Source organism: Ipomoea nil, unplaced genomic scaffold (assembly GCF_001879475.1).
Source record: "Ipomoea nil cultivar Tokyo-kokei standard unplaced genomic scaffold, Asagao_1.1 scaffold3340, whole genome shotgun sequence".
Taxonomy (NCBI): Eukaryota; Viridiplantae; Streptophyta; class Magnoliopsida; order Solanales; family Convolvulaceae; genus Ipomoea; species Ipomoea nil.
Window position 1 is genome coordinate 35,634 of NW_017619768.1, and position 25,371 is coordinate 61,004.

Sequence of the window (25,371 nt, forward strand, 5' to 3'; positions counted from 1 at the left end):
TATAGGAGGGCATTTAGGCGGGAAATGGGCCAACTTGCCTGACACGACCCGCGCTGAATCCGAGGCGACGGATGGGATCGCCGAGGCCGGCAGAGGCCGACACGTGGCGTAGGAAGGAATGACAGCTGGCAGGTCGGCTTGGTGGCTGACGGTTGGGCTTCTTCATCCCGTCCCGTTTTTTCCCGGCTGATCAAAAAGGCCCGGGCTGGGGGGCTCTTGGTAGGGAATATCCCGACCGACATAAGCTCCACCACGACCGACTTGCCTTTGTCTTTCTCTTGTGATCTTTGCAGGTGGCAGGTCGGGCTTTTTCCATGAAGACCCCGGTCGGGAATGGCCGGGAGTTGCCCGAGCGATGGTGTCGACCACCGAGCGGTAGCCCTCTGGCGAAAGAGCTGACAACGGACACGTGGCGGCTCTTTACATCGACAGCCATGGCACCCGGGAGGATGACACGTGGTGGCTACGTGGAGGGCATGCCGAACGGCTGGAATCCTGTCCCCGGCATAGCGGCTATAAATACCCACAGTGGCTACAGTGTAAAGGACTTTTGGACGATCGATAGGTTGTTGTTAGAGAATCCCGACCGCAGTCAGTCGGTACTCAGAGCAGCCAAGTAGATTGTACTTAGGGCCTTTACCGGGATCAATAAAGATTTTACTTGCTTTAATTGGTCTCGTGTTATTTTATATTGCTTACATAGAATTAGCAGTATCACCCCTGATTATTATTATTATTACATAAGGATATTTTAGTCGAAATGCTGGTTCTAGTAATGTTAAAAGGCCGCAGAAGCACCTCTCTAGATCTAACTCGATCAAATATGGTCTAGGCATCAAAAAGTGTCGCCATCAACATTACCTAATAAACAGGTTAGTTACCCTAAATAATCATTGTGGCTCTGTTTGTTGACTATGGTTCTGAGATTTTGTAATGATGGGCTTTCTTCATGTTATTCTCTTGCTAGCAGCTGGAGAATTCTTCTGCTCCTATTCGCCCAACTCAACAGTTTGTTGGCCATAAAAATCCAATTCACACACCAACCCCTTACAGAGCTTCTTCAGGATTCACAACTGAATCTCTTAACAAAAATTGGCAAGGAATGGCGAACCAGCAGACACCATATACAACAAACCAATTTCCGGGCCTTTCTCGATCACCTGCTGATCAGGACCGGTGGATTTACCTATAGATCAGGACTGCAGGCGTCCCACAGGCCGTACGCGAGGAAGCCTATTAGGACGGGCGCATCAATGAGGCATTGGAATAGTACATCATTCGGCCAACCCAGCAAGCTCAAGCTCCCATGCCGTCCATTCCACCCAATCTCTCACCACAGTTGCAAGCCCTCATGGCCAACAGATCTGTGCATGCATCTTCCTGAAATGACCTCATGGCCATGAGGGTCATTTCTGCAAACAATATACTGATGAAAGTATCGTGTTGTGCTGATACAAAATGCACTTTGAGGAATTGATGACCCTTGTACCCCTCTACTTAACGCCTAATAATGGAAGGATCAATGTTGGAACAAATCTGATAGTTAATAGTCTATTTCATTCAAATTAAAAGACTAGGATCAATTTTGGAAAATTGCAATAGTCGGAAGACCATTGCTGGAATTAACTCTAATTTTTTATTTCTCCATACCAAACAATATAATTTGAATTCTTACTTTATTTCCACTTTATTCTTTTCCCTCCGAATTACAATTCTTTTCCTTAAATTCATAATTCCCTCCTCCCAACCAAACGTCATGTTATTGGTCAAGTCGAGGTCAATGACTTGAGACCTACTTATGTGATCAACTCTTAATTGGTATGTATCACTCTCCATTCCTTCAAAAAAAAAAAAATTGTCCTCCAAATGTATATAGGAATAGAATATGAGCATGTGCCTCTTGCAATGGTGTGATAGGAAAAACTAACTCAAAATAATAGGTACGGTTGGAAAAATTAAAATAGCTTAGAATGACATCATAAGTGGCTATTTTGTGGCACAATTATTAGTGGAGTTCACTTTTGATTTGGGTTGGGAAAAAGTGGATTCGGGTTCTTCGTAGTGAGACGAAGAGATTGATATATTGTACGCTCAAAACGGATAATGAATAAATGAGATATTAATTTTCAAAGTATACCCATTTGAGTTGAAAAAAGTGAAAGGAAAAGCTGAAAAGTAACTTTTGTCCCACATTAATTTGGGAGGTGAGTTTGCACCACTATTTATACAAGAGCTTAGGACTTATTGCATTATATAGTATGGTGGTTCTCTTGCACGCAGGATTATAAATCAAATCCCAAGGCGCTTAGACTTGTTGGTTGCCGTTTTTCCAACCGTGATTTCCTACAGGTACGTCTTATACTTGCTGGTTGCCTTTACTCTAATTATTATATTTTTTATGCATAAAATTAATTGAGGGAAGATTATTAATTAGAATATATTATTTTAAAACAGTTATAAACTCAAAAGCGAAACAATACATGCATAACCAAGAGATCGATCAGCAGTCCATGCCGGCCGATCTAAATAAGCTTTTGAGCAGATATATTATTTCACAGATAATATAATCCCCCTAGTTTTTTTTGTTATATTTAAGCAAACTAGGTTAGCGAGCTGGCTCGCTAGGAAGAGGCATGCTTCTGGACCGCGGTGGCATTACTTTTTTTGACGAAGAAAAACTCGACTGGTTTAATATCCAGACCCACAACCAAACGGCTGTAGTATATACCAAACTGGTGGAACCCGATGCTAAAGCACACGGGAATACGAGGTAGTTCAATTGTTTCGCAATAAACGATGGCATATCCGGACCCTTCTCTCTTGAGCTGGAATTGGACGGGGGGAGCCCCTGGATCTGTTGTGACGAATTCGCAGGTGGTATCGTGTTCGAAGGTTAAACCCCAAACGGTATCTTTGGCACACGATCCCGTGCCTCCGGAAAACTGGAGTTTGTAAGGAGTGTTTTCCTTGACGACGTCGTCCTCTGTGGTCGAGTTTCCGGCGGCGGTGGCGTTGCCGGCGGATGAAAAGATGATGGGCAAGCCGTGGATGGATTCATAGAATATGGTGCACTGAACCACTTCGTGGGGGCAAGTTTCATTGGATTTGATGTCATCTAGGCATAGCCCTTCCGGCTGCATGGAACCGCCGGAGAGGGCGTAGTAGGGTTCTCCGAGTTTGAGCTCCCTGCCTTTGAAGTCCACCACTACTGCATCTAAAGAAGAAGAAGAGGGGAGCATTCTTGATGACAAGGCAAAGGGGACGAATTCGAATGAAAAGGTGACGAAAAGAAGCAGAAGAGCCCTCATTTTCGGTACGTAGTAGTGTGGCCTGGTGTATACTGGGACTAGCATGCAGCTCATGAATATGTTAATTTGTGATGGAAATGGGACCGCAAAAAGTTGGTATTTATAGGATCACCAAATCAAGTCATCTCAACAAATACATATGGTTTTTTTTTTTATTGAAATATCTAAGGTGAGTAGTGGTTACTATATATTATATATATATATATATATATATATATATATTGGTTGATGTTAAGGTTTGTACTAGCTGTACTGTGATTTCCAGGGTCGAGTATCTCGTGAATTTTATATATGTCAGGTAAATTGTAATTTCATGGAATTGAAGATGAATAATATGAGAATAAAGTGATAGTTTAAGTTTCAGTATTTGATTTACAGTAATAAAATTACTAAGAATTTTAATTTCAATGTTTGGTGTACATATGAATGGAAATGAAATAAGCAGTATAATGTCTAAATGGGCGTGAAATTCTAATTTCATGAAAATAAGAGAATTTTAATTCGTAATTCTCACCAACCAAAAGAATAAATTTATTTGCCTTCGAAATTATATGAAATTAGGTGGCCTGGAAATATAATGGAAATGTAATTCTCTCCAATTAGACACCACCTATTATATGCCCAGGCCAATTAGAAAAAATATATGCTCAATATTAATATTGGGCTCTCTTTCCTCCTCCCGTACGTACGTGTTCTTCAATATATATGTATGGGTTTGAAGTCTATATCATATCATATTTGTTTATTAATTTTTACTTTTTATTGCAACTTACTGTTCAGAATAAAAAAATTCAAAACTTGCTGAGTTCGTTTAAGATAATGTAATATATATAATTTGTTATTATTTATTTTAGTGATTATTCTCCTTATTAGTTTATGTCTCTATTTCCTGCTTTGTATCATTACATTACATTTAAAATACACATTATTTATTTTCAAAAAAAAAAAAACGCATTATTTAAACACGTACAACTATTGTCTTTTTGCATTTCCATGTTGTAATTTAATTAATTTTTAAACAAATAAAATAAAAGAGATTTTAATACATTCTTCCAAAAGGCTGAACCCCAACCCTAAAGGCCCCCCACACCCCGGCCCGACAGAGCGGTGGGAGGTTATAAATCATGGTGACTCAACTGAACATTAATCACAGAGGCTAGACCGGTGCTCATTAAGAGATTTTAATACATGTCATGCATGGTTGACGACGTGCATGTACGTATTTTAAAGATGTCTAAATTGAATTGGAAAAAACAATCATTTTGTTGCTCTTTTGGTTTGTTCTTAAACATAGTAAAGAATTAAGAATTCTAAGAGGTAATCATAGACAAGTTGGTCAGATAATTAGTTTAGTAATCACAAGATTTATGAGGGAGCAACTTAAGTTACTTTATCTCTTTATGATCTTTTAATTTGCCAATAAAAATCACAATGCATGTTTTATATAGAACACATCTTTAAGTAGTAACAAATTAAACTAACTATAAATTTACTCGTAAATCAAAGAATTAAGAATTTTAATATAAGCTTGATAACTACGAGATTCTAAATTCAACTTTCGGTAGGAGATCTTATTGGTTTTACTTAGTCAATTATTGACAACATAGATTGTTTTACCTCCCTAGCTTGCAGTCATTTGACATACGAAAGTGCAGTCACTGCACTGCACTGCACTGAGTTTTCTGTTTTATTTAATTTAGTGATTTATTTTTTACCGCTTAAAGTCTAGCTTTTACGATTTAGATTTAAAATTTAATTTTTTCATTGATTTTATAAAATTTACCATGTTTACATTTGGTAACTCCAGGCCAAATGGTCATGTGTTCTGTAACAGGCCCGCTTCAATCAAGGTAACATTGACTTTCAGGTACGGGTGCTAATTGTTTGTTATATTTGCAGAATAGGCCTTGACTCTGTTGCTTTAACACAAGCATTCTCCAGTTGTATTCTTTGTAGTTCATTTTCCCCAAGGATACAAAATATTGATTATAGCCAACTATTTTTGTTCCTGTCAAAAAAATTACTAAAACTCATACAGTAAAAAAAAATATATAAGAAAACACTATGCAATTAAGAAACTAACGAAGTAAAGCTCCAAATTACCCCCAATGAATTTTTTTTTTAAAAAATTGTTACTAAACTAAATTAAATCCTAGCCATAAGATCTTGCACAATGAAGATTGAAGATGTCAGATTAGAAAGTTCTCACCTGTGAGTGACTCTCATATGAATCAAATTATATATATATATATATATATATATATATATATATATATATTGTATGTTAATATATGATTCATATTTGATTAATAAATAGGTGCATGTATTTAACACGGAATAGGGTGAAAGAGTTCATAATACGCAATGCAATAAATAAGAATAGTTTTATTATCATGATAGTGAATAAAAGATTTTGATGAAATTTTTAATACTTATAACTTTATTTATCACAATATTTGATATTTATCCAACCAACTTCTAGAAGTGGTACGGCCACCTTAATAATTTATTTTTTGGGAAGAATAATTTATTGTTAATTTATATAATTAATGTTATTAATAGCATGCAGGTGGTATATGATGAGTGGGTCTATAAATTGGAACATCCTCGATCTCCTGGCCTTCTCATGTCCTAGAAAACCAACTTGTTTGTATAAAATCTATCATAACAAAATGAGGACTACTCTTCATCAGCTCTTGCCTGTATTATCTCTTTTGTTTTCCTTATCGTTCCTCCCCTTCATAGCCTTTTCATTAAGGCAGCTTCCTTTACCGCCGGTAACCAGCGTGGACGGAAAGGAGGTGAAGCTGGGCAAGTCGTACTATATTTACTCCAATCTGTTCTCATCAGTTGGGGTGTGCCCGGTGGACAACGAAAAGTGTCCCACAGAAATCATCCAGTGCCCCTCCTTCTACAACGACACCCGCGGCCTGCCTGTCACCTTCTCCTCCGTCGACAACTCCACGGAGGACACCGTGGTTCGAGAGGACACTCCCTACCGTATTGAGTTCTCCGCCGCCGGCTCTGGAAACTGTAGCAACGGAAGCTTCTGGTACCTAAAGGATGACGAAGGATACACCAAAAATCATTTCGTCGCCATAGGTCCCAAGACTCTGGCTGTGGAATTTATATTCCATAGAATCCTGTTTGGGTACAGGATCATCCGATGCGTAGTATTCCCATTTCCACCTATTCCCATTTGCTACGGCGTTGGGTTTGTATCCACATTTGGATTTAATCGTCTGGGTATCGGGTCGGATGTCCAGCCTCTCGACTTTTTCTTCGCCAAGGCTACAACTAATTCCACCCTCGCCATCGAAAAACTAAGCAGCTAAGATTCACTGTAGCTACTATACTATACAACAGTACAGTGATGAAGAATATAATGTAGTATGTGTGGGGGCCGGGGACATGCATGTATGTAATCTAATAATTTGTCTGATCTGCTGCCATGCATGCATAGGACGTACAGCAGCTCAGTACTCTTAAGTATCCTTAGTCTCTTCGTATTTATATATGGAATGAATGTATGTGTTATGAATTGTGGTATTACAATAAATAAATATGATTTTGTTTTATTTTTATACTTTTAAAAGGGCCGTGACACATTTGTCTATCAAAATATATTTTTTAACATATTGAAGAAGATAAATTTATTTTTAAGGAGTAAATTATTATATTGTAACATGTGTTGGTTACGTTTTATTTAATTAGGGGATGAAATTAAAGAACCAAATAAAAACTAACTAATTCATTTTTTTTTTAAATCTATGTCATGTTTGTAGAAAGAAAAAAAAAGAATAATAATATGAATATGTTAGAAAATGTATTAGTCTGATAGCTTGAGTAGTTGACTTAATAACTATATATACAATTCCATGTTGGATTTAATGAAATTTATAAAACTTATGAATGCTTTTAACACAAAATATATCATATTGAGAATGTGTTAAAATATATATATATATATATGCTAATATACAAGTGCATTCACCTATTTTCGTGAGATCCTTTGTAGATGCACAAAAGCTACTACACGAATGCACACATGGTAGCTTGTGTGCATTCATGCTGGGTGAATTGCACACAACTTAGCCTATGTGCACTCATATAGTAGCTTTCGTGTACTTATAAAAGGTCTCACGTGAAAAAAGGTGATCTCATTGGAAGAATTAATGGTGTGTTTGGTTTGCACATGTGAATCAAATACTTGGTAATGTAATGAGTTTTGGTGGAAATATTTTGCAGTTTGGTAGTATGATGGAATTGAAATAATTACTAATATTGCTATTTGGTTACTACGATCCTATAATGTGAATAAATGTTTTAAAAATACAAGAACAAAAAATTAAGACATTTTATTTTAATATCAAGATATTCAAGGCACCAATATGAACAAAAAAAAAAAATAATCTAAAAGCACTGATCCAAACTTAAAAATTAAATTACCAATTAAGCACTGATCTAAACACTGATCTAAAAAATCTAAAAGCACTGATCTAAACAATAATAATGACTTTTAATTCCCATTTCTAATAGCTAAACCCATTAACCAAATATACCAAACATATGATTTTAAATTAGATCTTTTGAGTTATCCAAAAGCTGTTAGTTATCGCTCTCTGAAAATTGACTGGAAAGCATTAAGAATAAGTGAATTACAATATAGTCTGTAAAATTTTAAAATACAGGGACAAAGGTTCAATGAGAATGGAGCCATTCTAACATCCATTTCAATTTTATGGCCACCATTCTAATAATTCCAATATCATCATTTAATATATATAAAATTTCTTTAAATCTTTTCAAAGAAAACATTTTTCAAAAACCATAATTGATCACTTTTGGAAGTAGATCATATTTGTTAATTTACGTGGCTCAGCTCCTCCTAATTTTGATTTCATCGTTCCCAATTCTCAGCTCCCAATTCAGGCGGTTTATATAATTCTCTACTCAGGTATTACATTCCTATGGTTTTTAGATCTTCTCTGCCTCTCTTGACATTTTTGGGAATCAGAGCTGTCAGCTGCTATATTTGGATTTGGGAATCGGCAAAATGTTTATATTAATGAATGGCCGTGCTTTTGATCCATCCATTGGTGTTCTTTACTTTGTATGATGATGAATATGTTGCAATATGGATGCTAGGAATTTTTAAATGTTTTCTGCTTTGTTTGATGCATCTTTAATATACTGCAAATTTGATGCTCGAGTTTCCTTTGAGTAGTAGTTATTGGCTTAATTTACTCAAATTGTGTTTGAGAAAGGAGTTTGTGGAAGCTCGTGAGAAAGGGAAAAGTAGGTGATCTTTAGATCATTTTGGTGACGTGATTAATAATGCAGCTGGATTGAACTGGTCTAGCATCTATTCAACATTGAACAATTTAATTGTAGTAGCCCTACTTTGCTTAACTAATACCTGTCTTTTATTCTTATTTTCACTTTCTTCATGGAACAGGGGATTTTGCTTAAAGGTTTTAGATATAGAGGGTGGAGTCATTTGCTATACAAGAAATAAGCATATTTTCATATACTCTTATCTAAAGCCTTATGAAGGACGCAAAGTAATTCCAAAGTGTTGGAAAGTTTATTCTGTAACCTGAGAGTGTAATTGGATTTAGAGGTTTTAGACAGTATCATTTTTCTATCTAATATGTGAAATTACTGCAAGCACTTTACTCTGCCTCTTTAGCATGCATTCATCCATATTGGGAAGTTAATAAACTTGATCTGTGAACTTCTGGCTTCATAGATTGACACACATACCCGCTATTTATATAGAACATACAGTTTTACTTTATCAAATAAAAGTTCTTGAGATGATTATTGTTTAACATTCCACTTTGGAATGAGGCAATAAAGATGTGGCTTATTTATCAAATTCTATTTTTTAGTTCCAGTGGCGATTGAGTTCCAATAATGATGGAGAAGGCAGATCCTGCACAGAAATTATATACAAGGATGAGGCTGTGGGAATTTTCTGATCAATATGTCATTGAGCCCTCAGATGGATCTTCTGGTATGTGTATGGCAATCAGTCGGGTGGATGCATCTATGCATTTAATAGGTTGTCTGCTACTTACTGACATTCTTGTTTGGTTTTCTTTTACTTTTCTTTCCACCAACTAACTATGCATTTTATTTGGTGTATGTTTGCTTCTTTAGATGAAATGCCACATTGCAGCACTCTTCGTGTTCCTAAAATTCAAACAGTCTTTGGTGTTGTTGGGATGCTACAGCTTGGTGCAGGCAAGTTGGTGTTATTTGATACTAATACAGTTTTAGTTTTAGTCCTGCTAGATCCTTAGTAGAATGCTATACTAGTTTTTATAAGTAATCTGCAAAATTTTAGACTTCAATAAGTTCTGTAGAGTGATATTCACTGACAACCCAAAAGAAATGAAAAACTTTATCAATGGCTGTAAGTAGTTTGAGATGCTCAATTTCCCCAGCTGATACCTCTGTGATGGTACACTGAATAAACCATGATAATAGCAGTTAATTTATTAGCCCCACCAGTTGCCTATGTACCATTTTTCTCCTCTTGAAAAGATTGGAGAAAATCTAACACAATAGATATGAAGTGAACTAAACATGAGATTGTCACAATTTGAGTGTTTAAAGCATTCCTCCCTTTCAGGATCATACTTGATAATTATAACAGAACGTGAATGTGTTGGTTCTTACCTTGGGCATCCTATCTTTAAAGTCACATCATTGAATGTTTTACCTTGCGACCATTCTCTCAAGAGTTCTTCTGTTGAACAGGTTGGCCTACCTATCTGCTTTTCCTTCTGTTTTCTCTTGAAAACCTCGGAAAGTGTTCGCCTTTCTGACATGTTCTTATATGCCTTCATTGCAGAAAAGGATGAAAGCAGAGTTTTCTGCATTGCTAAGTGTGGCAGAGAGGACCCACGGCCTGTACTTTTCTTATGATGTCAATATCACATTGAGGTGAATCACCATGATGCTTATAGGCTTAATGTTTCTTTCCTTCCTCTCCCACCCCCCCCCCCCCCCCCACCCTCTTATAAACTTTTCATCATTTTGGGGATTTTGAGAAGTTTCTTGTACAAGGAGGGCTTCTCAAGAGGTTTCTATGTATCTACATACATAGTAATGGAATTTATGCGTGAGTATTTTGTGAGCAGCTTTCAACTGATGACAAATTATCAGTTGGGGGTTCTGGGAAGATTCTTGTTTACTCAAGAGGTTTCTGAGCTTTTGGGTGTTTAATATTTATCTGGGAAAAGGCAATAAAACACTTAATATGTAACATTGTCAATTCTCAAATGTTAGACCAGGAGAGTTGGCTGAGTTCTTGGAGGAGGCAAAGAGCTCATACCTATAATTTTTCGGAGTTTGTGCTAAACTTAGTGGTTCATACTAGTTTTTTTTTTTTGTTTTTTTTTTTTAATTAAAGAAAAATCTTATTAGTTTATTTTAAAGTCTCAAATTAAAGACTCTCAGGTTTTTGCAAGGGGAGTTTAGACTTGGGGGCTAAATCTTGGGATTTGTCTTTCATAATTGAATATATTGTAATAACTAACTAGAAAGTATGTTCTTATAAATTCTTAGTCTCTTTTATATGTATCTATATTGCGAACTATACATGCCACTTGTGATATGTCTCTACTGCTTAAGTATTTGCCTAACTATAGTTGTCTCATTTTCTCAATAATTATAAAGTATCCCTTAGAAATTTTCTGTGTTGCAGTGCTCAGCGGTTACATGATTTAGGTGATGAATGTAAGCTACTTCCTCTTTGGAAACAAGTAAGCCTTTTTATTCATATGGTTTTGACTTCGTATAGTAGTTACACACACACATATGCTGTAGGTGGTTTTTCATGTAGCTGTTGTTGGTTACTTTGCTTGCAAGTATTGGTTGGATATTTGCCCAGACCTTGATTTTTGGTATTCACTTGTTCACTTTTTGCTTTTGCAGGCTGACCCTCAATTCCTTTGGAACAGCTATATGATGGAAGTGCTTATAGACAACAAGGTCAGGTTAATATTATTTCCTCATTGTCTCAAATCTTCCTTCAGATTATAACTCAATGAATATGCAATTTTGAATTTTCCTTTGCAGCTTGACCCATTCTTGCTGCCCGTTCTCCATGGGAGTATCCTTGCTATTTGACTAATGTGAACTCTTTGAGCAACCTTAATATTTCGACTCTAGTTCAACAAGCAGGTTTTGTTGATGTTCCATTCAAAGGCACTCCTTAACTAATCATTAGGTTTTAACAACTTTCAAGCGGCCATTGGGAGAAATGTAATTGATGTTTCATTGATTGCACGGAGGTGCAACAGGAGAACTGGTAATAAGAACCTAAAGTGGTTTTGCCCTTCCCTACCCTTGCTAAGCCATTCGAAAATTGTAAAAGATGCAAGTTTAAGAAATTGAGAAACAATATTTGCACTAGGTGGGAAAAGAATTACAAATTCACCACGAAGCAGTCCATGATTGCAATGATGATATATAGTTAGCATTTTTTGAAGGGTTACATTCTCCTTGATCTTTGTCAACACTTGAGTCTATATGCTTTGTTGCTTTCCTTGCTGCTTTACATGGTTTATTTGGACACACCACTATGAATAAGATACTGTTCCACCTCTTGCAGCTTCCATCTGGTTTGTGAACTAGTTCATCTATTTCATGTCTTGAGGATTCAGTTTCTTTTCATACAGGCCATATGGAACTTTTATCAGATTAGTCTTGCCACTGAGGTGCATTTGGGATTTCAGTTGGAATCCATTTTTGAGATAAATTGACTTTTGAGGCAGTTCACTTTGATACAGAAAACAAGAATTTTTTTAAAAAATCAGTCAGTCTTAATTTCCATTTTGAACCATTAATTTAGGCACTCGGATGTGGAGAAGAGGAGCTGATTGTGATGGGTATGTTGCAAATTTTGTGGAAAGTGAACAAATAATACAAATAACTGGCTTCAGAGCATCTTTTGTTCAGGTATACCTATTTCATTCTTTTGGCAGGCATTATGGTGCTTATTATACTTTTGTAAATGTAGAACCAAACATTCACAGTTTATTTGGTTGTGTTAAATAGTGTTGGATTCACTCTCTCCACAATGGAGTAAAAAAATGAAGAAAGTTGACCTAGTATATTTTGATCAGAATACAAGTGGTAGTAGCTGTAGTCTTCCTTGCCCAGTGTGACCTAGAGTATTTTTGTAATAAAAATGATCAAAAGAATTCATAATGGGATTTTGAATAGTTTACTGTTTCTTATTACTGTACTGATGAACAACATTTGAACAGTTGGGTGAGTCACAAGTAACAAGCTTTACATTAGAAAAAGCAGTGATCCTAGCCTGCATATGGGTATTCTAAGATGCAACTCTTTAATTTTCTGTATCTGCAAGAAGTTCAAAATAACCTTTATAACATTTTGCATTAATTCTGTGATTTCTGTCCATGCGGGTTAGAGTTTAGCCAAGAGTATTTTATTGAGGGTAATGGTGAGTACATGATGATACACAAGGCAGAGTTAATATATTCTATTGAGGTCAATGGTGCTGCGTTTCTTTTGCAATTTGCACCTGTGATAGTTTTCGCAAAAGAATAAAATAAAAATTAACTGTGTATTTTATTAAAAATTAGCTATTAGTGAGCTACTATATTTTGAGAAAGGATGTGTTTTTAGTTTTTTACATCACATTTTTCTTTTTGAATTCAAATGCTCTAAGAATCTTCATGTGCCTAGTGAGAAAATCTTCTACATGATAATGCCCACCTTCCTTTCCAGATAGAAATAGTAAGTAGTGCAAATAAAGCCCTTAGTACTTATTCAGATCTTAAATGTGCCCACTTTCACACACATACAGTTAAGTCACATAAATTCTCCTTAAATTGGAATGTACTCTAAGATATTCATGCCACACATTACTATTTATTAATCATATGTATTCTAAAAACTGTGCGCGTTTGTTTTATCATATGCTAAGTGTATGATAATCTCACATTGTTGTATGCTATTTTACTCTTTAGATTGCCTTTTGTAGGTGCGTGGGTCAATCCCAATATTGTGGGTTCAGATTGTTGATTTGACATATAAGCCAAATTTTGAGATAGTGAGATGGGATGAAGGAGTGAGTAGCACAATCTGTTTCTCAATAGCTTTAAATGCTGTTACTATGACTTCAATACTAATAATTTCTTTTATACAATATCTGCAGCCTCGAGTGGCTGAGCGGCACTTTTTGGATCTAAGGAAGAAATATGGAAACGTCGTAGCCATTGATCTTGTCAATACTGTAAGATCTTTTGCTCTTATCACAAGCTTGCCATGCATGTTTTGATTGGTTCCGCCATTATATTTAGATGATAGTATGATACATAGCATAGATATGAAAGTTTACACTTTGGCTAAATGTTTTTTTTGTGATGGGTAAAGTGTCCTTAATGATGACCATGCCATCTTTCCACTCATACATTTTGTGCCAGCATTTAGTATCAGAGTAAGAGTATGATAATGTGTTCATTCATATTAAGTAGTCCAAAATGGATGGGTGGGTGGGGAAAGGAAATGGAAGTTGAAAAGTTATATTGTGCTTAGTGATATGCACAGCTTGCACTCCTATAACATAACAGAGTGAAATAAAATATGAAAGAAATCATGAGAGGTTGAATTCTTAACAAGTGTCTTAGGAAATTAAATAATTCAATCAATGGACTAAATCAATATGTGAGAATTCACATTATATGGACTTGTTTGAAGCGGCCACACTAAATAATTATTGTAACCTTTTGCACTTAGCTCATTTAACTTTTGAACAGCATGGAGGAGAGGGATGCCTAAGTGAAAAGTTTTCTGATGCAACGCATCATCTTGCCAAAGAAGATGTGAGGTAGGATCCCAATCTACCGGCAGCTTAATTATATGAAGTCCATTTCTGCAATCTATGCTAATCCCTAACATGCTTGTAGATACTTGCATTTTGATTTTCATCAAATATGTGGGCATGTTCATTTTGAGCGACTCTCTATCCTTTACGAACAAATTGAGGATTTTCTCAGGAAAAACAAGTAAGGTTTATTCCCAAATTAAATCTAATAAGCACATGTTGAATTTTTTATTTTTTTATTTTTTTTTATTTTTTTTTATTAGTAAGGTTTATTCCAAGCCCACATAAGTGTTTATGTGAGCTAACGCTTTATTTGATCATAGCACTTGTGGGCCTTCTAGTCATGCTATGTATGCACACTAATATGATCATCATCTGAATGATTCTTAACTTTATACAACCAGAGTCAGTGAACATATTGAAAGACTGCCTGATGTTTTACAGCTTTTGGTGTTTCACTGTTGGGCTTACCAGATCTCACACTGGTGTTGCAATTAAAATTAGTCAGTTATTGTTTGACATTTAGTAAGATGTTATGATTATACTAACTTCACTGCTTTATATTTTGTTGCAATTTTGTATGGAAGGTACTTTTTACTAAATGAGAAAGGTGAGAAACTTGAAGCACAATTTGGAGTTCCAAGGACAAATTGCATTGATTGCTTAGATCGGACAAATGTTACTCAGGCAGGTTCTCTGCTTTCAAAATGATGAAAAGTTCTATTCATGTGGTAAAACACAGAAAATGACAATATGGAATTACCATTGGTTCCATGGATCACAGTATTGAATATTTGAATTTCACCTTCATGTTTTTACACCCTATTATAAAATTCTGCTTGTTGATCTTTTTGTATCCCCTTAAATGGCAGTAGTAATTCTTTGGAGAAGTAGAACAAATGAGTTTAAAAGCTTCCCAACTCTATGAGTCACTGCATCAAGACCTGCTGTCAGCGATATGGGCTAGGTGTTTATCTTTGTGTGATTTCATAGTAAATGAGTTGAATGAACTACAGAGAACCCAAGATTCAGATTGATTATTTGGTCAATGCTAATGAACTTGATCTACATTAAAATGTACCATTTCATTACTTTAGCTTCATTTGAAGAAGGTCAAAATGTGGTGGCATTTATAGTATTTGGCTTATTTTTTTAATATGTTGGGCTTCATGCTGGCACCATATAGGCATATTGACTTCAATCGTTATTGGGATGTGCTTGTATTTAGTACTACTTTACTGTCACTGACATATGCAGTAATAGTTGAAACTTTCAAGATCTTATTCAGTGTACATCACAACCTTAAAGAAAGGTCTGCATTCTTTATTTGTGTTTGCAGAGCATGATTGGTCAAAAAATGCTAGAGCTCCAACTGAGAAGGCTTGGTGTTTTTAATGCTGAAGAAACAATTAGCAAGCACCCCAACCTTGATGAGAACTTCAAAATCTGTGAGTATATCAGGCAATTGTTATGATTATGCTTTTTCCAGTATATAGACTGTTTTTGCTGTTGGTATAGAAACTTCATTAGCTTATAAGATATTCAGCATTTTACCTCTTTTTCTTCCTTTTTATGCCCCTACACTCTCTTCTGTTTTCTTTTTACCCTTCAATTTTATGTGCAGTGTGGGCTAATCATGGGGATGATATAAGTATCCAATATTCTGGTACTCCTGCTTTAAAGGGAGATTTTGTCAGGTTGCTATTTTTAATCTCTTTAGAGCATTGGGCATTCTTTATTTCTTTTTTGTTCTCATGTGAAGGCATTATTTGAAGGGAATATACAACTTTCCACATGGTGTGCATACTGAATATATATCCAATTTAAATGTTTTTTTTTCCCTGTTGGTATTGGTTAGAATATTTACATGTTTTATCTCCTATGACCTGCTATAGTGGTGAGATGGAACTTAAATTTTATGATTCGTCTCTCATTTGCATTACTATCCATGTCATTGTATAATATCCTTCTTGCGAAATCAATTATATGACCTTTCAAATCTTGTTAAAATGATGGGTCCAAACCAAGTTAACTCTTGGTAATAAAAATTATATGTTTTGTGATTTGATTTTCTTTTTAGGTTTCTGTTAAGGTAAAGTGGAGATTCAGAGTTATGTTTTGGTAATGAACTCAAGCATTGAAGTGTGATACACACTAAGAATCTCTGGATTTGGGTCATAGCTTTCATTTCTTCTTATCCTATCCGTGATAAACAATGTATAAGATGTCTTCATGGAAAGAAATTCATGAAGTATGCCATTATTTGGTTCAAACTTTAATGTTCTTATCCTTATTTTCTATATCTATATGAGCTTTGGCATTCTGAATCCCTGATTTTCTTCCCCTCTCACTTTGATGGGTGAAATCATGATTAACTGGATTTGTAACATGGATATTAGTTATGCAGATATGGTAAGCGAACTGTCGAAGGGATACTGAATGATGGATGTAATGCTCTCATGCGCTACTACTTGAACAACTTCTGTGACGGTACAAAACAGGTAGTGTGCATCACATACACATCAGTGGCTTTTGTGGAATTAGTTTTAATTTTGAATATACCAATTATATATATATATATATATATATATATATATATATATATATATATATATATATATATATATATATATATATATATATATATATATATATATATATATATATATATAGGTTTCAAAATGAAACTGAAAATGCTTTGATGAGATTGACTTTCACTCATGATCTAATTAGGATTAATTTGGGTACTGATGCACTCACACCTTTTTTTTTTTTTTTATACACTGAAGGATGCAACTGATTTATTGCATGGACATTACACTGTTTCTGTCTCGCGAGATATTACACAGACATCTCATAAAGGAGGTGTTGAGGCAGTTGCTGTGAGTATTCCATCGACTTTCCCCCAACTTTGATAACAGTTATCTTTGTCTGGCGATATTGATTAAAGAATTGAATCCCTTGTATCGTAACAAACTCTATTCAGCCTTACTTCCCCCTCCCCAGTTTATTGAGTTTCAGGCCATGATTAATGTATTCAGATGTGGTTTTTGGTCAGAGTACACTATATATACAGACCAATTGATTGCATTGCATAAATTGATTCATGCCATGCATTCCACTTATGGAGTTAAAGTCTTTGAACCCTTTTCCATATTTACTGTACAATCACCTAACAAGATAATGTGTTAATCCTCCTATTGCAGTCATTCCCAATGGCATTTGGGATGATTTTGATTGGGTTGTTCTTCACCATCATCTCACTAAGGCGAGGCAAGTTATTATACTTCAAAATAACTATGGATAATATGATGTATGTTGAATTTGGTGTATGTGCTCTATTTGTCTTTGCATTGTACATGTAATGGTCTTGTGTAAGCCATCTTTCCTTTTTATTGGTATTCTCAAGTCTTATACACAATGTTCATTTTGTACTTACAGTTCAATATGATCCTTGGAACCTATTGTTTTCAATGATTTGGGCTAGCATAAGTCTTGGAATGGGTGGATTTGTGAAGGCCAATGGTCGTGTGTTCTGTAACAGGCCGCGCCTCAACCAACCTCGACATTGACTTTCAGGTTCAGGCCGGGTGCTAATTGTTTGTTATATTTGCAGAATAGGCCTTGACTCGATCTGCTGCTTTAACACAAGCATTGCCCAGTTGTATTCTTTGTAATTCATTTTCCAGAAGTATACAAAACATTGATTATATTATAGCCAACTATTTTTGTTGCGGCATGTTATGTGTTCTGATTGCCCCCTTCTAACTACATTTCATTGTTTTGTTATCACTATATTTTTAATACCCAGGGTTTTGTTTATTGGGTTACAATTGATTTTGATTGTATTGCTACCACAGTACCACTTCACATTTTAATAGCCAAGGTATTTAATACTTGCAAGTTTTTCCCCAAATTAAATTTGTAATATTCTATGTCTACGGTCTGATTGCCCCCTTCTAACTGCATCTCATTGTTTTGAATTGTTATCACTTGCTATATTTTTAATACCCAAGATTTTATTTGGTTACAATTGGTTTTGATTGTATTGCTACCACTTCATATTTTAATAGCCAAGTTATTTAATATTTGATTGTTTTTGACAAATTTGTAATATTTCTATCACCTTTTTTTGCCAAATTGGTAATATTATGTTATGTACGGAGTAACACTTCGTTATTATGTTATCTACGGAGTAACACTTCATTATTATGTTATCTACGGAGTAACACTTCATGACACTTTTGCTCCTTAAATTTTTTGCCCCCTAAATTTGGGTGTGGCCTTTCCTAAGTTGCATATATAAAAGAGTGCCTATTTTAATAGTTAAGTTAATTATGGACAACCTAGACTGATTTATTTTTTTATGGTCTTTTATTAGCTAAGGTCACAGACAATACATGGTAAGGTTGCACATAAATCTTCAGATAGTGACTATGAGTACGGGGTACTTGCAATACATGTCGCTCTTGGTATATATATATAGAGCCCTTATCTCTGCATCTAAATCAATTGCAATTAACGTTGTTATCATTGGATGAAAATTTTACAACTATATCACTATATTTTTAAAAAATAGTATGACAATATATGATTTATATTTAACTTGATTAATAAGTAGATGCATTTTTAATACGAAAGAGAGTGGGTGAGTTCATAATATCCAATGAATAAACATAGTTTTATCACCATGCGGTCCATGGTGATAATGAGTAAAAAAGTTTGATAAATTTTTTTTAATACTAGCTTATAACTTTATTTATCAGGATATTTGCAATAATTCTATCAGTATATATTTACTTTACATGCATTTATACCCGCAATTTCAACAAATTTCTAGAAGTGGTACGGCCACCTTCATATCACATAATAATTTATTGTTAATTTATATATATAATGTTATTAATAGATATGATCGATGAGTATTAGCTCTATATAATCCTCCCCGGCCAGGCTTTCTCATGTGAAACACCAATATAATTCTTCTCCAAAAACCAACAACGTAACTTAGCTTGTATAAAATCCTCATAACTACGTGTAGTACAAAATATAATGAAGATAGAGTGTTGATCATCTATATCAGCTCTTGCCTGCATCTCATCTAATTTTGTTTTCCTTATTATCGTTCCTCCCATGCATTCATAGCCTTTTCAGTAAGGCAGTTTCCTTTACCGGCGGTAGTGAGCATGGATTGATGGAAAGGAGGTGAAGTTGGGCAAGCCCAACTATATTTCCTCCACTCTGTTCCCACCACTTGCCGTGGACGTGTTTGGTAAAATAGTTAGCTTATCAATTAATTTTAGATATTTAATTTGATTTTAAAAAAATCAATATAAGTGCAGTGTTTGGTTAATCAACTTTTTTGTAACTCCAAAATGCTAAAATTCACAAAGTTGCTCAAAGCAACTTTTTCAATTAGCTTTTTTAGAAAACAAAAATACTAAACATTTATTAGCTAACAGCTAATTTACCAACTAGTCATACCCTCTAACCCAATCAGCTAATAGCTATCAGCTAACAGTCATTTACCAAACAAGGCGAAAGACTATGGCAGTACTTAACTCTATCATGGCACTTTTGTCTCTTAAATTCGGTTGTGACCTCTACTTATAAGTTTCTTTTTGATATGATATTAATAAATAGATGCATCTTTTAATGTGAGGTAGGTTGGAACATATCAAAATACCTAATAAATAAATTAAAAAAAAAAACAACTTTATTGCCATACTAAATTGCGAATTGAAGTGAAGGATATGATTTTGATGAAATTTTTTATATATACCCAAACCTGCAATGCAATTCATCTCTATTTATTTTATCACCAAACTTGCAATGCAATTCATCCCTATTTAATATTTACTTTGCATGCAATGTATGCAATTTCAACCAATTTTCATTAATATAATGGTCTACTTTCCTAACACATAATAATATTAATAGGTGGTATATGATGAGTGGGTCTATAAATTGGAACATCCTCTCCTGAGCTTGACCTTCTCATGTCAAACACCAATTAAAAAAAAAAAAAAAAAAAAAAAAAACAACTTGCTAGCTTCTATAAATTATTCATCATAACAAAATGAAGACTACTCTTCATCAGCTCTTGCCTGCATCTCTAATTTTGTTTTCCTTATCGTTCTTCCCCTTCATAGCCTTTTCAGTAAGACAGTTTCCTTTACCGGCGGTAGTGAGCCTGGATAGAAAGGAGGTGAAGCTGGGTGAGGCGTACTATATTGCCTCTACTATGTCCCCAACAATTGGGGTGTGCCTGGTGGACAACGTTAAGTGTCCCAAAGACATCATCCAGTGCCCCTTCTTCTCCGACAACCCCTTCGGCCTGCCTATCACCTTCTCCTCCGTCGACAACTCCACGGAGGACACCGTGGTTCGAGAGAACACTCCCTACCGTATTCAGTTGTCCGCCCCTGGAAACTGTAGCAAAGAAAACTTCTGGTACCTAAAGGATGACGGAATCCCCGGCAAGAATTTCGTCGCTATAGGTCCCAAGACTCTGGCTGTGGAATTTGTGCTCCAGAAAGTGCTGTTTGGGTACAAGATCACCGGATGCGTACTACCATCTTTGCCCATTTGCTACGGCCTTGGGATGGTATTTGAATCTGATTTGGATCGACTGGGTATCGGGTCGGACGTCCAGGCTGTGGAGTTTTTATTCGACAAGTCTTCCAGGCCACTACCGTCGCCATCGGCAACCAGCTAGATTCACTGTAGCTAACAACGTAACCAGTTGTATATTCTGGTTATGTATGTATGTAATAATTTGTCTGCTGCATATAAGGACAGCAGCTCGATCTGTACTCTCAATAAGCTAATTAAGGGTTCTGTATCCTTAATTTCTTCGTATTATATTTATGGAATTATGCTTTTTAATTTATAATAATTAAGATGAATGCATGTATCACGTGTTACAATAAATAAATAAATAATTATTAGAATTTATTTTATTTTTAGACTTTTAAAAGGGCCGCCGTGCATGACACATTTATGATTTATCTATCAAATTATATTTTAACATATTGAAGAAGGTAAATTTATTTTTAAGGAGTAAATTATTGTAACATGTAGTGTTAGTTACGTTTTATTTAGGGAATGAAAAAAAAAAAAGAACAAATAAAAACTAATGTTACATTTGTAGAAAGTAATTAAAATAAAAAAGAATAATAATGTCAGTTTTAAAGCACAGGACTTGATAATCATATATAAAATTTCAAGTTGTATTCTTCATCATGAGAGTGCTCTTAACTTCTTGGTTTGAACTGGTCAGAAATGATCAACATAAATTAATTAGTTTATTTCTTTGCAATTCATTTCCCATATGATACAAATTAAAGGAGTTAATACCTCCAATGGTCATCCGAGTATTAGTGAAACCAACTGTGGTCATCTGAGTTTTAAATGACTTTCAATAATCCTTCATGTTTTAAAAAGTAACCACCCGTGGTCCTAATTCTTTAAAAAAAAAAAAGAGTTTAAAATGATCACGAGACGTCCTAAAAGGACCACGGACGGTTATTTTTTAAAACATAGAGGACCATTGGAGGTCATTTAAAACTCGGGTGACCACAGTTGGTAAATCACTAATACTTGGAGGACCATTGGAGGTATTAAATCCAAATTTTTTTTGGAAAACGTAACTCAATTCATTAAATCATCCGCAACGATCAACACAAGATAACTAGGGGGGGGGGGGGGGGGGAGTTCCTCTAACCACTCTCCGGAACCTGACACAGAAACGGCTTCCCTAGCTATAACATGGGCCGCACGATTCGCAGATCGCCTAGCATAACTAAAGCTAACCCCATTCAACAAAGAGGCTACATGCTTTACATCATCTACTAAAAAATCAAACGCAGTAAAGAAAGAATCAGAGTTCAGAGCATGATTATAGCAAACTAATTTTGTTCCCTTGTGAGTCTCCTTTAAAATAATTGTCTAACATATTTTTATATTTAAGATGAGTAAGTTAAGATGAAAATGTAATATTATTCTCAAAAGGTTGAGTCTCCTTTAAAACTGTTTACCATATTTTTTATATTTAAGAAATTGTAATATTTATACTAGAAAATGCAACACTAATCAATAATAATAAATTATACGTTTATTATTTATAAGAGAAATTATAATACTTTTAATAGAATATATAATACTTTAAAATTAAAATATAATATTTAGAGGGTAAACAAGTGTAATACTAACAAATAATAAATTAATTGATTATTATTTATGAAAGAAAGTATAATACTTATGAGAAAAATAATTAAAATAATGCAATACTTTTGATTAAAATAATGTAATACTTTTTTTTTTTTGAATGTTACTGGCTCTATTACATTGTAGTATCTGTTCATATACTTTCTCGAACTCATAACCTTCCAAATGGAAGTCCAACTCGGATACCATTAGACCACATAGTCCTGGTAATACTTTTAAATAAAAATGTGATATTATCAATTGAAGAGTTGCTTATGATGTAAATTATTATATATACATATGAGAGAAAGTATAATACTTATGAAAAATTCGACCCTTCTCAGGATGAGAATCTGTGAGACGATTGCATATAAAATTTTGCCTATTTTTAATAGCCAAATATTTATTGGGTTACAAACAACTGATTTAGATTATTGTATTGCTTGGGAGAAGATTATTGTATTGCTTCCGTACCACTTCATATTTTAATAGCTAAGTTATTTAATACTTGCAAGTTTTTGCCAATATTTGTAATATTCTATCTCCTATGCTAAAACATGGAGTGACACGTAGTTAACTTTATTATGACACTTTTGTCTCTTAAATTCGGTTGTGACCTCTCCTTATAAATTTCTTTTTGATATGATATTAATAAGTAGATGCATTTTTTAATATGAGATAGGTAGGACCATTTCAAAATACCCAATAAATAAAAATAACTTTATTGCTTGCCATGCTAGCTAGCTAGATTGTGAATTGAAGTGAAGGATTTTGATGAATTTTTTATACTACTTATAACTCTATTTATCACCAAACTAGCTTGCAATGCAATTCATCCCTATTTAGTATTTACTCCGTACACTATTTGCATCTCTATATGCAATTTCAACCAATTTTCATTAATGGTCTACTTTCCTATCACATATAATTAATTAATGTTATTAATATATAGGTGGTATATGATGAGTGGGTCTATAAATTGGAACATCCTCTCCTGGCCTTCTCATGCCAAACACCAATTAAAAACCAACTTTCTATAATTAAAAGCATAACAAAATGAAGACTACTCTTCATCAGCTCTTGCCTGCATTATCTCTTTTGTTTTCCTTATCGTTCCTCCCCTTCATTGCCTTTTCAGTAAGGCAGTTTCCTTTACCGCCGGTAGTGAGCGTGGAAGGAAAGGAGGTGAAGCTGGGCGAGTCGTACTATATTTCCTTCACTCTGTTCCCACCACTTGGGGTGTGCCTGGTGGACAATGAAAAGTGTCCCAAAGACATCATCCAATGCCCCTCCTACTACGACGACCCCCGCGGCCTGCCTGTCACCTTCTCCTCCGTCGTCAACTCCACGGAGGACACCGTGGTTCGAGAGAACACTCCCTACCATATTGAGTTTTCCGGCGCCGTTGGCTCTGGAAACTGTAGCAACGAAACTAGCTTCTGGTACCTAAAGGATGACGGAATCGCCGGCAAGAATTTCGTCGCTATAGGTGCCAAGACTCTCGCTACCGAATTTACGATCCAGAAAGCGGTGCTGGGGTACAAGATCACCGGATGCATACTACCACCTTTTCCCCTTTGCTATGGCGTTGGGATCGTATCGGAATTTGGATTTAATCGGCTGGGTATCGGGTCGGACGTCCTGCCCGTCGAGTTTTTCCTCGGCAAGGCTGCTACAACTAATTCCACTACCGTCGCAATCGGCAACCTGCTAGATTCACTGTAGCTACAACAGTGAAGAATATATGTAGTACGTGTGCAGTGGTATATTCTGCAGGTTACGTTTTGTCGGGGACATCTATGTATGTACGTATGTAATAATTTGTCTGCTGCATATATGCCATGCATATATAGGACAGCAGCTCGATCTGTACTCTCAATAAGCTAATTAAGGGTTCTGTATCCTTAATATCTTCGTATTATATTTATGGAATTATGCTTTTTAATTTATAATAAGATGAATGCATGTATGATACGATGTATCACGTATTACAATAAATAAATTATTATTATAATTTATTTTATTTACTTTTAAAAGGGCCGTGCATGACACATTTATCTATCAATTTTTTTTTTAAACATATATTCAAGAAGATAAATTTATTTTTAAGGAGTAAATTATTGTAACGTGTGTTGACCTGGATACGTTTTATTTAGGGAATGAAAAAAAATCAAAAACTATAATTCATTTTTTTTTAATTAATGCCGCATTTGTAGAAAATAAAATAAAAAAGAATAATAATGTCAATATGTTGGAAAAATAGATTATTATGTATTTATGTTAGTTCAAGCAGATAACTAGGTAATCATATATAAAATTTTAAGTTGTATATTCTTCATGTGAGCGGTCTTAACTTTATTGGTTTGAACTGGTCAAAAATAACCAACATAAATTAGTTTATTTTCCTTGCAGTCCTTTATCTTTTGCATTATACAAATAATAATTTGTGTAAGCCATCTTCTCTTTTTCTTTGTATTTGATCTCAAGTCTTATACACGATGTTCATTTTGTACATACAATTCAATAAGATCCTTAATTGGAACCTATTGTTTTCAATGATTTGGGCTAGCGTAAGTCTTGGAGGCTAGATTTGTAAAATTAAAGCCTTCATTTTGTTTTTAGTAGTGTATTTAAAATTGAACATTCACTACATAAAAAATAATTTTTTTAAAGAAGTATTAAAAATAAATATTCAACATTTTGAATTTCAAGTTCTACGCGGGTGCTAATTGTTTGTTATATTTGCAGAGTAAGCCCCGAGACTCCGACTCGGTTTCTTTTACACTTTCCCCAATTGTATTCTTTGTAATTCATTTCCCCTAGGGATTGATTATAGCCAACTATTTTTGGTCCAATCCCTTTTACTAGATTTTAAAGGTGAATATCCTTTAAAACTAACATAATTATATTTTATAACATGAGTCAAGTCAAGATAAAAATGTAATATTTATATTAAAAAATACAACACTAATCAATAATAATAAA

The 25,371-nt window shown here is 34.7% G+C and overlaps 3 protein-coding genes across 5 annotated transcripts; all 3 read left to right on the forward strand.

Annotated features, from left to right (window-relative positions):
• Window positions 1-8,018: 8,018 nt before the first annotated feature.
• LOC109170801 (phosphoinositide phosphatase SAC7-like) lies at window positions 8,019-17,917 on the forward strand. 3 transcript variants are annotated; one of them, XM_019319983.1, is made up of 21 exons: window positions 8,024-8,265; window positions 9,203-9,375; window positions 9,474-9,557; window positions 9,949-10,076; window positions 10,171-10,262; window positions 11,026-11,083; window positions 11,256-11,312; window positions 11,400-11,433; window positions 11,551-11,631; window positions 12,175-12,281; window positions 13,336-13,422; window positions 13,510-13,587; window positions 14,111-14,181; window positions 14,261-14,359; window positions 14,766-14,865; window positions 15,518-15,626; window positions 15,803-15,875; window positions 16,586-16,679; window positions 16,968-17,060; window positions 17,385-17,451; window positions 17,620-17,917. In XM_019319983.1, the coding sequence occupies exons 2-21, from the start codon at window positions 9,228-9,230 to the stop codon at window positions 17,748-17,750; spliced, it is 1,791 nt and encodes a 596-aa protein (XP_019175528.1). In that variant the 5' UTR covers window positions 8,024-8,265; window positions 9,203-9,227; the 3' UTR covers window positions 17,751-17,917. The 3 variants fall into 3 exon arrangements, with proteins under 3 accessions (XP_019175530.1, XP_019175528.1, XP_019175529.1); XM_019319984.1 differs by having other exon boundaries at window positions 9,209-9,375; XM_019319985.1 differs by lacking the exons at window positions 16,968-17,060; window positions 17,385-17,451; window positions 17,620-17,917 and adding an exon at window positions 16,872-16,943 and having other exon boundaries at window positions 8,019-8,265; window positions 16,586-16,742.
• Window positions 17,918-20,176: 2,259 nt separating this feature from the next.
• On the forward strand, window positions 20,177-24,341 carry LOC109170803. Its single transcript, XM_019319987.1, has 2 exons — window positions 20,177-20,935; window positions 24,163-24,341. The coding sequence occupies exon 1, from the start codon at window positions 20,258-20,260 to the stop codon at window positions 20,894-20,896; it is 639 nt and encodes a 212-aa protein (XP_019175532.1). The 5' UTR covers window positions 20,177-20,257; the 3' UTR covers window positions 20,897-20,935; window positions 24,163-24,341.
• Window positions 20,217-24,341, forward strand: LOC109170802 (wound-responsive protein GWIN3-like). Its single transcript, XM_019319986.1, has 2 exons — window positions 20,217-20,239; window positions 23,427-24,341. The coding sequence occupies exon 2, from the start codon at window positions 23,443-23,445 to the stop codon at window positions 24,109-24,111; it is 669 nt and encodes a 222-aa protein (XP_019175531.1). The 5' UTR covers window positions 20,217-20,239; window positions 23,427-23,442; the 3' UTR covers window positions 24,112-24,341.
• Window positions 24,342-25,371: the final 1,030 nt, after the last annotated feature.